This window comes from Adiantum capillus-veneris, chromosome 8 (genome assembly GCF_014529385.1).
Source record: "Adiantum capillus-veneris isolate H3 chromosome 8, ASM1452938v2, whole genome shotgun sequence".
Lineage (NCBI taxonomy): Eukaryota > Viridiplantae > Streptophyta > Polypodiopsida > Polypodiales > Pteridaceae > Adiantum > Adiantum capillus-veneris.
This window is the reverse complement of record NC_140938.1, coordinates 161,091,616-161,106,228: the sequence shown is the minus strand read 5'-3', so window position 1 is coordinate 161,106,228 and position 14,613 is coordinate 161,091,616. Positions and strand designations below refer to the sequence as shown.

Sequence of the window (14,613 nt, the reverse complement as noted above, 5' to 3'; positions counted from 1 at the left end):
CATGCAAGGGATCTACTTTCAAAAGTCCTTGCTCGTCTGTTTAATCGGGTCATGTGTGAAGGATTACCTGAATCTTGGAAATTATCTACTATCGTACCTATTTTCAAGTCAGGAGATCCTATGATACCCGGGAACTACCGTACCATTATGGTGGGTCACACATTGGCCCGACTGTACGCATCCATTCTGGAACAAAAACTGAGTAGATGGGCAGAGAATGAGGGCATAAGGGCAATAAGACAAGCTGGATTCATGAGAGGTTATTCCACTTTAGATCATATTCTTACGCTCAGAGCCATTATTGAGGAAGGAAGAGCAAGCAGGAGAAGGATGTATTGTTGCTTTGTGGATTTTCGGAAAGCTTTTGATACAGTACCAAGGGCCAGATTGATGCGCAGAATGCAAGAGTTAGGGGTCCCCAAAGAGATTATTTGGGGGATCATGGCCTTAAACGGGTCAGTAACTGGTTATGTACGTACTCCAGAAGGGGATTCCGACATTGTTCATTCCACCGTTGGAGTAAAGCAGGGATGCCCACTGTCCCCTACTTTATTTGGTATGTATATAGATGAGGTATCAGATTACATTGATAGAGAGGGTGACAGAGGTGCCCCACTTGCAGGGTCATGGATCCCTTTGTTGTTGCATGCACATGATATTGTATTGATAGCAGAATCAGCAGATGGAATGCAGAGGCAGTTAGATGCATTACATAAATTTACGGAGGACAGCGGACTTTCGGTAAATTTGGGTAAAACCAAAGTTATGGTGTTTAACACCACACCGCAGTGGGTTAGGAGATCGGCACCTACATTTGCATATGGCCAGGATACAGTAGAGTACACAGATTCATACACATACCTTGGTGTGGTATTTACAGGACCGAAGTTTACTCTTAAGAAAGCAGCCACTGCTAGATTGTCCAGAGCCTCTGCGGCCTTGGGAGGGTTGGAGAGGATGTGTTCACAAGTGCAGTTTCAAGAACCACGAACAAAACTTTGGCTCTTTGATATTGTGGTGGCTTCGGCTATGCTTTATGGGGTCCAGATTTGGGGACCATCTGTGGATCAGGATAATTGGAAGTCAATGGAGAGACCTTTGGTATCTATGATTTCCCGAATGATTAGAGCCAAGGCCTCCGTACCACACGCAATTATCCGAGTGGAACTAGCTGCCCCTCCGATAGAAATTGAAGCTCTTACCAGATCAGTGTCCTTTATACATGGTTTATGGGATACAAATAATTGCCGATATACTAGATTGGCCCTCGAATCCTCTCAACAATTAGCAATGAAAGGAGATACATCATGCTGGTATGCGCAACTGTCCTCGTGGTTTCAGAGACACGGGTTCAGTATGGAAAGATTACCCCCCTTCCAATACTCTCTTGAGGCTCCATCACTCGCAAACACACGAGCGGAGATTAATAAAATCATCCGCCAGGATCTTATACAGTTGGACACTAAGAGGACATGGGTAGACCCTACACAAGAATTGGGCACGAAGATGGCCGACTACAAAGAAAACTTCTTACAGTTATCTGAAGATGGTTTTGTGATTCGCCCGAGCTACATGGATACCCACCTGTCTCATGGTTTGAGATGTGCTATTGGTCAGATTCGTACATCCTCACACCAGCTGAAAATTGAATTTGGCAGATTTAGGGGAATCCCACCTGAGAACAGAATTTGCAAGTTATGCGGAATGGAGCCGGAGACAGAATTACACTACATATGCCATTGCACCATATACTATGAGATACGTGGGCGTTTCCATTGCCTATTTAAAGAAGGCTTTGGACCTCTAGATAGAGTCATGCAATACCAAGATCAAAGGTGTTTAGGCCTGTACCTACTGGAACTACATCGGCACAGGGATAATCTAATGAGAAGACAAAGAGCACTACAGCCTCAGAGGCAGATCACAGATTTCTTCGGATCGAGAGAAGCAAGAATGGAAGGAGAAGCAAGAGGCCAGCAGCAAGCACAAAGGAGTACCCACATTCATACCAAAGGCACCCTCATTGACAGGGCGATTGAGCTTAGGAAATCGAGACGACCACGACCAAGATGCAGAAGCACACTTCATCGGAGGAGACTACAACAAAGGATTAGAAGTATTCTAGCCAGACACCAAGAATGCTCCTAAGCAGTTTATCTAATACTTTGTATTTAGTTTTTCGCATTTATTTTCACACTTTCACATTTTTCAGACATTGTAACAGATTCACCACTTTTGTATCAGTTTGGTCTCATAGGTCACTCTGGCCTTTTGAAGATGTTATTATAACATTTCATTTCTCTCTCTCTCTCTCTCTCTCTCTCTCTCTCTCTCTCTCTCTCTCTCTCTCTCTCTCTCTCTCTCAAATTATATGATGCACCTTTGTTACATGTACATTCATTTGTTTGATTGGAACCCAGCCTAACATGACAACAATGGGTAGAGGGTATGCCATTGTTACAATCTGTGATGAAGGCTGGTTTGAAGCTAAATGTTAAGAGCCTAAGGGGAGCACAGGACCACAAGAGAAGTGACGCTGCTTAGGGGGGGAGATGAAGAAGGGTTTAGGGGCAACGCAAAGATAAAGCATCTGGCTCTTACGCTGCTCGAGGGAGCGCAGAATTTCCTTGCGTCGCCACTCGCTCTGCATCCGAACAGTTGATCCGCCTTCAATAACATCCCAGACATTCCAACGCCGCCTCACCACATTCCTAAACCGCTGTTCGCCCACATCCAAAAGCTTGGCAGCCTTCTCTTCGGCCCTCCTCCTCTCGTAAGGGGTCAGTCCATATGGTCCTTCTGAAGTTATGAAGGAGCTCACATCGACCACCCATGACAATGAGCCCTTTCTCCTCCTCTTTGGCCTTCTTGTCAATGCCCTTGCTTTTGCTGCTTTCTGCCTCCTCTCCTCCTTCCTTGTGTCAATTATTCTGTCCTCAATGTCGTTTATACCCTTCAGTACTGCTATATATGGCGAGTAAAACACTCCATTCCTCGACTTTGTACTTATCTGAATTCACGTCAATAAATCAGACACAGTGTATGCTTATACCCTTCAGTACTGCTATATATGGCGAGTAAAACACTCCATTCCTTGACTTTGTACTTATCTGAATTCACGTCAATAAATCAGACAGTGTATGCAGGTGCATTCATGGCAATAGTTCAGCCAGTGGGGGTGTGTGTGAGTGTGTGTACGCATGTGCATGTCTGTTCCGGCGCGGCCGGCACGCGGGGGGGGGCTGCTTGTAATTCTGCTGTGTTGTGTGTGTGTGTGTGTGTGTGTGTGTGTGTGTGTGTGTGTGTGTGTGTGTGTGTGTGTGTGTGTGTGTGTGTGTGTGTGTGTGTGTGTGTGTGTGTGTGTGTGTGTGTGTGTGTGAGAGAGAGAGAGAGAGTGACAGAGAGGACTACAAGGTGATGGTTGGTAAGCCAAAATTTTATGATGCTGCTGCGAACAACATCAATGGTCTTCTCTTGCTCTTCATGGCGCAAATCCAGGTTGTAGGCCTGCACATCTCTTGCCACTTCTTGTCCCACTCCCAGTGAAGTGGCAATGAACAGCTTGCGATCATAAAAGCTATGCACATACTTGCGGCTGTAGAAACCTCTGTAAATTTTTTGTATGAGGGTGGCTTTCTTGTTGAAGAACAAGATGCGGCTTTGCTTAGCAGCCTCCACTTGCTTTACCAAAAACCTTGATCTCCCAACATGTCCTCTGTATACCCTTTGTATGTCCAGTGCTGCTCGGTTCCACCTCCTTATTTTAAGCCCTGCCAATTTGCGCCTCCATGCACACTGCCATCAAGAAGGAAGTACAAGGTTCTTGAAAATGTGCAAAGCAGCTCCAATAGAGGGAGCAAGGTACATTTGAGTGCAAGAATTTTTTGCATCAACACAACAAAGAAGCTAAAACCATATATGTTTGCAACAAAGAACATTGCAATATGTAAAACATCTTAAAGCAACCAATTGTGATTTGAATGGATCAATGATATCACATTTCTCATGTCATAATGAGAAAAGCTATGCAATAGGGAACTGTAATACATAAGAACAAAGGGCCGCATTAGTAAGAATCTGGACTAACGGAAGGTTATTTTCTATAAAAACAGGTTTTTTGATTCTGAAGCAACATCATTCATCTCTTTCTCTCTCTAGATTTCATAGAATCTCTCTTTCTCTTTCCAGTTGGTTGGTGCTGCTGTTACTCGAGTAGGTTACGCAAGCAGGTTACTGCAGTGGGAGCAGTTTATGAGGTGCTGCAGGTGCGCAGGTGCTGCTGCGCATGCAGGGCAGAAGACCTCTGTCAGTAGGTTGCACAAGACTCTGAGGTGCAGCTGCGCACGCAAGGCAGAAGACCTCTACAGTGGGTTGCAGGGTTCTCAGGTGCAGCAGGATGCAGTGGGGTCGTACGGCTGGGCAATAGGTCACGTGCACAATAAGTTCCTCTCTCTCTCTCTCTCTCTCTCTCTCTCTCTCTCTCTTTGGTGGCTTCTGCATTGCTTTATGGAGCTGAGATTTGGGGACCTTCATTGGATCATCACGGGAGGACAGGCCGCACTGATGGATGGGGGGACATGGAGAAGCCTCTGGTCTCTATGATCTCGCAGCTCATTAGAGCCAAGGCTTCAGTACCACGTGCCATTGTCCGAGCAAAGCTAGCTGCCCCCCCACTAGTGGTTGAGGCGCTCACCAAATCTGTCTCCTTAATACACCGCATGTGGGAACTTCCCAGAGACAGATATGCCCGCCTTGCACTTGAGTCCTCCCGACAGTTAGCCATGCAGGGAGATACAGCATGCTGGTATGGGGAGATGACATCATGGTTTCAGGCACATGGGTTCAGCATAGACAGATTGCCTCCCTTCCGGTACTCACTGGATGCACCCTCTTTGACTCTCACACAGTCCGAGATCACTAGGCTCGTCCGCCAGGACCTGACTCAGCTAGACACCAAGAGGACATGGATACAGCCAGTATAGGAGCTGGGCACGAAGATGGCTTTCTACAGAGAGCATCTTCTCCAGTTTACGGAGGACGGTTTTGTGTCGAGGCACAGGTACATGGACACCCACTTGTCTCATGGGGTACGATGTGCTATTGGCCAGATACGCACATCTTCACACCAGCTACGGATCGAAACTGGGAGATACAGCGGAGTACCAGCAGAGGCCTGGACATGCCCCCTTTGTGACATAGAGCCTGAGACAGAGTTGCACTACACATGCCACTGCCCCGTCTACTACGAGATACGAGGCCGCTTCCACTGCTTGTTCGGAGAGGGCTTTGGACCACTCTCCAGAGTCATGCGGTACGAGGATCAAAGATGCTTGGGTTTGTTTTTGCTCGAGCTGCGCAGACACAGAGAGAGCCTGATGAGAGGAGAGGCTAGCCAGTCTCAAAGACAGATCACAGACTTCTTTAGAGCAGGCACTGGACACCCGGAGGAGTTACTACCACAGCAGAGCTCATCGCCTCACGCCAGAGGCACACTGATCGACCAGGCGACCGAGCTGGGGAGATCCAGACGCCCACGACTACGGAGGACTACACAGCACCGACGGAGGCTGCATCAGAGGATTCGGATCACTTTGGCCCGACATGCACAACGCCCGGTCAAACTACTGACCATGGAGGAGATTGATGAGATCCGCCAGCGACCGATGCTGGATCTCTTGTGATTTTAGCTATCCCAGCTAGCTGATTAGTTCACACCTTGGAGTTTAGGATTCCATAGTAGTCATTTAGTCATTTTGTCATATTGTCATTTTCATTCATTTTGTTACTTTTGTTACTCGGACTTTGTATCAGATCCACCACATTGTAACTTTTAGGTCTCATAGGTCACTTTGGCCTTTTGAAGACGTTAATATAACATTTCATTTCATCTCTCTCTCTCTCTCTCTCTCTCTCTCTCTCTCTCTCTCTCTCTCTCTCTCTCTCTCTCTCTCTCTCTCTCTCTCTCTCTCTCTCTCTCTCTCTCTCTCTCTCTCTCTCTCTCTCTCTCTCTGTGCATCATTTTTGAGATGCAGGCAGAAGTGAATGTAAAGGAATGTATTATGCAGAAAAAGTTGGATGAGGCAATTGCAAGCTTTGAATCTTGGAAAACCAATGTGGAAAAGTGCATGAAGGAAAAAGATGCAGTGATTGAAGAGCTTAAAGGGGAACTTGCAGCTTGCAAAATTATGCCCAAAACGGAAGGGGGAAATCAGCCCTCGATGTTAAAGGAGCTCGAAGATATTAAGGAGCAGGTGAAAACTCTGCGCGAAGGGGAAGAACTAAACTCGAAAGAGGCTTCCTCATGGGCGGAGCGCCTTTCTAAAACACAGGAGAAAGTTGACGAAGCAGAAAAATGGATTGAAGGTGCAAAGAAAGGGAAGGCCCGGATGCCAGAAGCCGCACAGACTTCTACCATCATCAATATGACCATTGAGGAGGAACAGAAGAGGAGGACTAGAGCCCTCCATGTGCGTATTACTGGTATCAAAGACACCGAGAATGTAGAAGACGAAGTGAAGGAACTCTTGCAGCGCATGGGCATCCCGGAACCTATGCACGCAGGTGCTTGGAGAGTAGGAAAGAAGGGAGTGGATGAGAAGGGAAACGTCAAAGAGAAAGCACTTATTTTGCGTTTCCCGACTTTGGAAACAAGGAAGGAATTCCTAAAGAAGAGACCAGCACTTACGAAAACTGGAATATTTATGGGGGATGACCTTACTTCAGCACAAATAGCACGTATGCAAGAGTTGATGCCAGAGATCAAGGCAGCAAGGGAGAAGGGAAAAATTGCCTTTTATAGAGGAGGGAAAGTAGTGGTTTTGGAAAAACGCACAGCATGACGGTGCGAGACATATGGGACCACACTCCGGATGGCGGTATGGAATTGTAATGGATCATATAGGCTGGATGTGGGTGCCTTTGAGGATAGCTTCAAAGATAGAGACATTGTCTTTTACTCAGAGACACATCAAAAATCTGGACAGTCGATGCCAAATGTGACTGGTTATTTATGGGAGACAGCTTGTCGGCCAGACGCTAGATCCCAGCATGGGAGTCGAGGTTCAAGAGGGGTAGCAGTCTTATTCAAGGAGGAGTTGCAGCCGCTATTACAAATTGTCCGGAGAGATGACCAGGCGAGATACATGTGGGTGAGACTGAGAGCTGAGACAGGCAGATTCTTATACATTGCTATATGTTACTTTCCCCCTAGCACATCAGTCTATACCTCACCTAGAGGGCAATCCCCTTTCTCTATACTTGATGATGACATATGGGAGTTCTCTAGAGATGGAGATATCATTCTCTTGGGAGACTTTAATGCCAAGACGGCCAGCTCCCAAACGGTATTTTATGATACCTCGGAGGAGATGCTTAGAGAGATGGATATATCGGAGATGTGACTTGATAGACACTCACAGGATAGAGAGCACACAAAGTATGGGAGATACCTCATGGAGATGACGACTACGCATGGTCTGGCCATACTGAATGGTCTAGAGATTTTTCCTTCGTCTGGGGGATTCACATGCTTTCCACACAGACATGGGGCCAGTACAGTGGACTATGTCATGACTTCACCGAGCTTCATCCCTAATATTCAGGATCTCAGTGTGGGTCTTAGGCCTGTTGGAGTAGCAGTGGACCATGCTCAGTCTCTTTCCAGTATAGTGCCTCTCAGACACCACGGAGGATTGCACACACACAATATACTTTTACACCAGAGACGGATTCAGTTTATGTGGAAGAAATTTATAGACGGATGTGGGCAGCCGAGCCTGTATATACAGTGGAAGAGATCACCAATTTATTGACGAAGATCTTGCATGGGGCTGCAGCAGAGGCATACCCACACACTCAACCAGATCAGAGAAGACATTCTGGGAACATGCCTCAGAATAGTTGGTATGATGAGGAATGTAGAGAGATGAGAGTTCACATTCAGAGTGAGCTTATACTTGGAGTCATTACATATAGACAGTCTCGGATTGCCCTTCGGCGCTTAGTGCGACGGAAGAAGCAAGCCTTTTTAGCCCAGATGGAATGTGATTTGTATCAGCTCTTTTTGAGTCGAGATTCAGGTGAGGCCTGGCGTCTCTTCCATGAGCACTCACCTCCTCCAGTGATTACCTCTTCCGAGATTTGGGGTCAGTATGCAGCATCATTATATACAGTACCTGGGCAACCACCATTACCAGACCCTCTAGAACCATGTCAAGCCACTAGTACCTTCTTTACCACTGAGACGCCATTGACAGGATGAGGACTAGGAGAGCATATGATCATGATGGTTTGGTGGCAGAGCACTTGATACATGCTAGAGATTTACTGTCAGAGGTTCTTGCACGGTTGTTTAACCGTGTCATGTGTGAGGGACTACGAGTCCTGGAGATCATCTACTATTGTACCTCTCTTCAAGGCAAGGGACCCCACTGTGCCAGGGAACTACCGTACTATTATGATAGGGCACACATTGGCACGGTTGTATGCATCCATTCTTGAACAACAACTGAAGGCAGAAAATGAGGGCATACGAGCAGCAGGACAAGCTGGATTCAGGAGGGGTTTCTCCACTTTGGACCATATTCTTACACTCAGAGCCATTATTGAGGAGGGTCGGGCACATGGGAGACGGATGTATTGTTGCTTTGTGGACTTCCGCAAAGCATTTGACACAGTGCCGAGGGCCAGATTGATGCACAGGCTACTGAAGTTGGGAGTACCCACAGAGATCATACGGGGGATCATGGCTTTATATGGCTCAGTGACTGGCCAGGTACGCACTCTTGAGGGGATTTCTGACATTGTTCATTCCACTATTGGAGTGAAGCAAGGATGTCCTTTGTCCCCTACACTTTTTGGTATGTATGTAGATGAGGTCTCTGACTACATTGACAGAGAGGGTGACAGAGGCGCTCAGCTTGCAGGGACATGGATCCCTTTATTATTATATGCTGATGATATTGTGTTGATATCAGAGTCGCAAGAGGGCAGGCAGAGACAGTTAGATGCATTGCACAACTTTGCAGAGGATAGTGGACTGTCTATGAACCTTGGTAAAACCAAGGTTATGGTGTTTAACACCACACCACAGTGGGTCAAGAGATCGGCACCTACACTCGTATTTGGTCAGGACACTGTGGAGTACACAAATGAATATACATATCTGGAGGTGGTATTCACGGGACCGAGGTTTACTCTCAGGAGAGCAGCAGAGACTAGACTGTCCAGAGCCTATGCGGCATTGGGAGGGCTAGAGAGGATGTGTTCGCAGGTTCAGTTTCAAGAACCACGAACAAACCTATGGCTCTTTGATACTTTGGTTGCTTCAACTATGCTTTATGGGGTCCAAGTTTGGGGACCATCTGTGAATCATGACAATTGGAGGAACATGGAGAGACCCTTGGTATTTATGATATCCCGGATGATTAGAGCCAAGGCCTCCGTACCACATGCGATTATTCGAGCGGAGGTAGCAGCCCCTCCTATTGAGATTGAGGCTCTTACTAGATCAGTGTCCTTTATGCTCAGTCTATGGGATACACATAGAGACAAATATACTAGATTGGTTCTTGAGTCTTCTAGACAGTTAGCGATGCAAGGAGATGCATCATGTTTGTATGCGCAGATGACCTCATGGTTTCAGAGGCATGGTCTCAGCATGGATAGATTGCCTCCTTTTTAGTATTCCCTAGATGTACCCTCCCTGCCAGTCACACGGACGGAGATCACTAGACTCATTCGGCAGGATCTAATACAGTTGGACACCAGGAGGACATGGGTAGAGCCGATGCAGGAGTTGGGCACGAAGATGGCTTTTTACAAAGAGCACCTTCTCCAACTTTCGGGAGATGGGTTTGTGACTCGTCCAAGCTACATGGACACTCATTTGTCTCATGGTCTACGATGTGCTATTGGTCAGATTCGCACATCCTCACACCAGCTGGAGACTGAGACGGGTAGATTCAGAGGGATACCGCCGGAGTCTAGGATATGTCAACTATGCGGTAGAGAGCCAGAGACAGAGCTACACTACATATGCCAATGCACTGTATATTATGAGATACGAGAGCGCTTCCATTGCTTATTCAGGGAGGGTTTTGGACCCCTAGATAGAGTCATGAGGTATCAGGATCAGAGATGCCTTGGCTTATATCTACTTGAGCTACACTGACATAGAGATAGTCTGTTGAGGAGACATGGAGCACCACAGTCGCAGAGACGGATCACAGACTTCTTTGGATCGAGGGAGCCAAGAGACCAACCACCAGCACAGGGTTGTACCCGCATTCATACGAGAGGCACCCTCATTGACAGGGCGACTGAGCTCGGGAGATCGAGACGACCACGACCGAGACACAGGAGCACACTCCAACAGAGGATCAGAGGCATTCTAGCATGACACCCAGATTGTCATTGAGGGCCTATTCTACATTTTCACATTTCACACTCATTTTCAGTTTTCATTTTTACTTTCAATACTTTTTGTACTTGTACTTCAGACGTCGTATTAGATTCACCGCTTTGTATCTGATGGTCTCATAGGTCATTTTGGCCTTTTGAAGACGTTAATATATCATTCTCTCTCTCTCTCTCTCTCTCTCTCTCTCTCTCTCTCTCTCTCTCTCTCTCTCTCTCTCTCTCATCATGGAGCAATTTGGAGCAACCAGACAATACCGGAGATCCAAATGCATATCAAACCGTGGCCAGAGAAAAGCTTACTTTTAGGAGGAAAAGTCGGGACAGCACATTGTTGCCTAGTTCTCTCACAGCAAGGAAAATATTCAAGGTAAAGGATGACCTAATATTTGAGAAGGTACACGTGATGATTAAGACCGAGTTGAACCTTATGAGGGGAGACATTGAGAAAGAAATTTATGCAACTGTGGAGAATTATAGAAATGCTACATATGCACATATGAGGAAAGAGCTAGACAAAGAGATGCTTAGTAAGCGTGATGATAGATGTACATGGCATTGAAACAGGAGATGCAAGTTATTGTGAGGGCAGAGGTGCACGTAATGGAAGCTATGATGCAAAAAAGGTTAGATGAGGCTTTTGCTGCTAATGAGTCATGGAAATCAGATATGGAAAAATGCATTAGTGCAAAAGATAAATTGATTGAAGAACTTAAAGGAGAATTGGCAGCTTCTATAAGTACTCCTAGAAAGGAGGGTTAAATTCAGCCATGAACTGACTCTTCCTCTTCCCGAAGAGTTTTCACATGTTCTTTGATCTTCTCGAGCTCCTTAATCTTTGAGGGGCGGATGTCCTCACCGAAACGCAAAAGAAGGTTGTTGAAGTTGAAGAGTGGATTGAGGTTGCAAAGAAAGGAAAAGCCAAGATGGATGAAGCTACACCGACAGCCACCATTATCAAAATGACCATTGAGGAAGAGCAGGAGAGGAAGACTAGAGCCCTCCATGTGCGTGTCACGGGCCTTAAGGACATTGGAAATGTGGAAGAAGAACCCTTGAAATGCTTGGGCATTTCTGAAGCCACACTTGAAGGTGCATGGAGTGTGGGGAAGGAAGTTCTAAGGAAAGAGCACTCATTTTATGTTTCCCTAATGTGGAAACTAGGAGAGACTTCTTGAAGGAGAAACCAACTCTCAAACAAACTGGGTATTTCTAGGCGATGAACTCACTTTAGCGCAAATTGCACACATACAAGAGCTGATGCCAGAAATCAAGGCTGCGAGGGAGAAGGGAAAAAGCAGAGGGGGGAGAGTAGTGATCTTGGAAAGACGGACTACATGATGGTGCAACTTGCAAGACCTATGGGACCAGCCTTAAAATAGCAGTATAAAATTGTAATAAATCAATAAAGCTATATGTTGGTGCATTTGAGGATAGCTTCCAAAGAAGAGACATTATTTTCTACTCTAAGACACATCAAACTCCCGGCATTATACTTTCTAGTGTCACGGGATATTATTGGGAGACCACTTGTAGATAGGAGGTGTGATCAAAGCATAGAGGACGTGGGTCAAGACGTGTGGCAGTTTTATTCAAGGAAGAGTTGCACCCTCTCATTCGTATTGTTCAGAGAGATGAGCATTCTAGATATATGTGGGTTAGGGTGAGAGCAGAGACAGGGAGGCCACTTTACATTGCAATATGCTATTTCCCACTATGCATTGCCCAAGGGACAATCACCATAGACGATTTTAGATGAGGACATATGGGAGTTCTCAAGGGATGGAGATGTCATCCTCCTAGGGGACTTCAATGTCAGGATAGCCACTTTCAAACTGTCTTCTATACTACCTCAGAGGAAATGTTAAGAGAGTTACATGTCAGTGATTTGGGATTGGCAAGGCCCTCACAAGATGTTGTGCATAATAAGTATGTGAGATATTTGACAGACATGGGGATTGCACATGGAGTGGCCATCCTCAATGGCCTACAGAGATTTCCAACAACGAATGGGTTCACTTGCTTTCCTCACAAACATGGGGCTAGCACGTTGGACTATGTTATGGCTCAACTCACTTTTATACCATCTATTCAGGAGTCGATCCCAAGCCTGTTGGGGTAGCAATAAATCACGGCCTCCTGACATTTACACTTTCAATCCAATATAGTACAACTCCATTGGCCCAAGCATCTACGCATACTCGACACATTTTTACATCGGAAATTGACTTTGTCTACATGGATAGTATTTACATATGCCTAGCCACAAAGGAGCAGAGATGCCCATTAGAGGAGCTTACCTAAATATTGATAGACTTTACATGATGCAGCAGTAGAGGCATACCCACACACCCAACTCGGATGTGTGGGTAGCTTACCCAAATATTGATAGACTTTACATGATGCAACAGTAGAGGCATACCCACACACCCAACCCGCGTGCAGACGACGTTCTGAGAGTATGCCCCACAACAGTTGGTATGATGAGGAGTGTAGAGAAACAAGAGCCACACTTTAGAGAGAGGTGCTCCTGGAAGCCATTTCTCATAGGCAATCACAAATAGCCCTCTGGCATCTAGTGCGACGGAGCAAGAAGAGGACTTACCTTGCTGAGGAGCAGTTGTACAAGACTCAGGCGAGGCATGGAGATTTTGTCATGAGCATTCCCCCCCACCGGCTATCACATCAACCGAGACTTGGGGCGCACAATTCTAGGGCAACAGTCTCTACCGGACCCCTCGACGCCATGCCCATAGACATGCACTTTCTTTACCACTAAGATGGTAAAGAAAGCCATTGACAAGATGAGGACCAAGAGAGCACATGATCATGATGGATTGATGGTACAGCACTATACATGCTAGAGATATGCTTGCAGAGCTTCTTGCAGTAATGTTCAACCAAGCCATGTATGAGGATCTTTCAGATACTTGGAACATGTCCACTATTGTGCCTATCTTTATGGTAGGTGTAAGGTGCAACGGAATGAATGTTGTATTTTCTCAAGATTAGTGATCTTTATTGCTCAAGGTTCCTTTTAGTTCTTAGGGAAAGAGAAAGCTTTTCGTCTTATGGAGAATGTTGTGATCACGAACAAAGTGAGTGGATATTGTGCGTGCAAGTGAATGAGACTGAGAGAAGGAGAGAGAAGAGATACGACACCGAGAGGTTGTAAAACCCTCCTACGAAGGCCCCACTCTCGTCGGCGAGAGTAATCTATTCTTTGATTGCACAAAGGTGTACAATGCGTATGCAATGGACAGATGCAAGTTGGACTATGCCGACGACGACGACGACTCGATGGCTGAAATCTGTAGGCTTCTAATCGCTGAATTCGGGGACTGTTTTGGTGGCTGAAAATGACTGTTTTGGCTGCGTTTTCTTGGCTAAACTTGGGGGATCATCTGCAACTGAATGGGGCTGATCTGCTACTGTTCTAACTGCTGAATGTTAGGAAATAAGACGCTCCATACTTAACACTGAAAACCTGCGTTTTGTCACTGCTGAAATCTGCAGATTCCCTAGCGTTAGTGTTGGGCTGAAAAACGTTGGACATGGCTGAAGTCTGCTGGCGTTTTTGGGAAGAAAAACGCTGCTAAAGCTGTGGCGATTCTGCAAAGAAAACGCTGGCTGAATTGGCACTCTAGGCGATCATACAAGGGGAACAAACGCCATAAGGTGGAGGACTTCACGGCGAAGGAAGGTCTGTGAAAAACGCCAAGGGGAAGGAAGGTATGGCGAGGATCTACTGCTGGGGGGGGGGGGGGGGGGGCGGGGGTTGTATACTGCTGAGAAGTTGCATGTTGTGTACTGCTGAGAAGTTGCCTGTTGACCGGGAAGCTCCTGCTGCCTCTTCTGCCAGAAAGTGCTAACTTGGGTTTGCTTATATATTAACTTAGCAAAATTGCCCTACCTACTTTTGTTGGAAAGTCACTTAAAAATAATAAGTGAAAATAACCAATAAATAGGAAAATAGGCTAAATACACTAGAAAATTCCCCTAACTGATGCTAGTGGATTCTGATGGGAATTCCGATGATCATGTTGTGTGCAACCGGAGGATATGCATCTAAGCTAAGTGACTGGGCATGCACGGTCTACGAATAGACTCACAAAAGTGTCAGATCACTGCTAATCTAAACTTGACTGAACTGACTGAACCCTGTTGTGGTATAGCTTGTCCACGGACACATAGGGT

General features: G+C 46.2%; 1 protein-coding gene across 1 annotated transcript in view; it reads right to left on the bottom strand.

The window, feature by feature from the left end:
- Positions 1–2,243: 2,243 nt before the first annotated feature.
- LOC147453263 (uncharacterized) overlaps positions 2,244–14,613 on the bottom strand; it is a 31,391-nt gene continuing 19,021 nt past the window's right edge. The window contains exons 3-4 of the mRNA XM_086518696.1: positions 3,412–3,795; positions 2,244–3,010 (exon numbers count right to left, since the gene is read on the bottom strand). Of these exons, the coding sequence (XP_086374822.1) occupies positions 2,495–3,010; positions 3,412–3,795 (900 nt within the window). The 3' untranslated portion in view covers positions 2,244–2,494. The remainder of the gene's footprint in view (positions 3,011–3,411; positions 3,796–14,613) is intronic.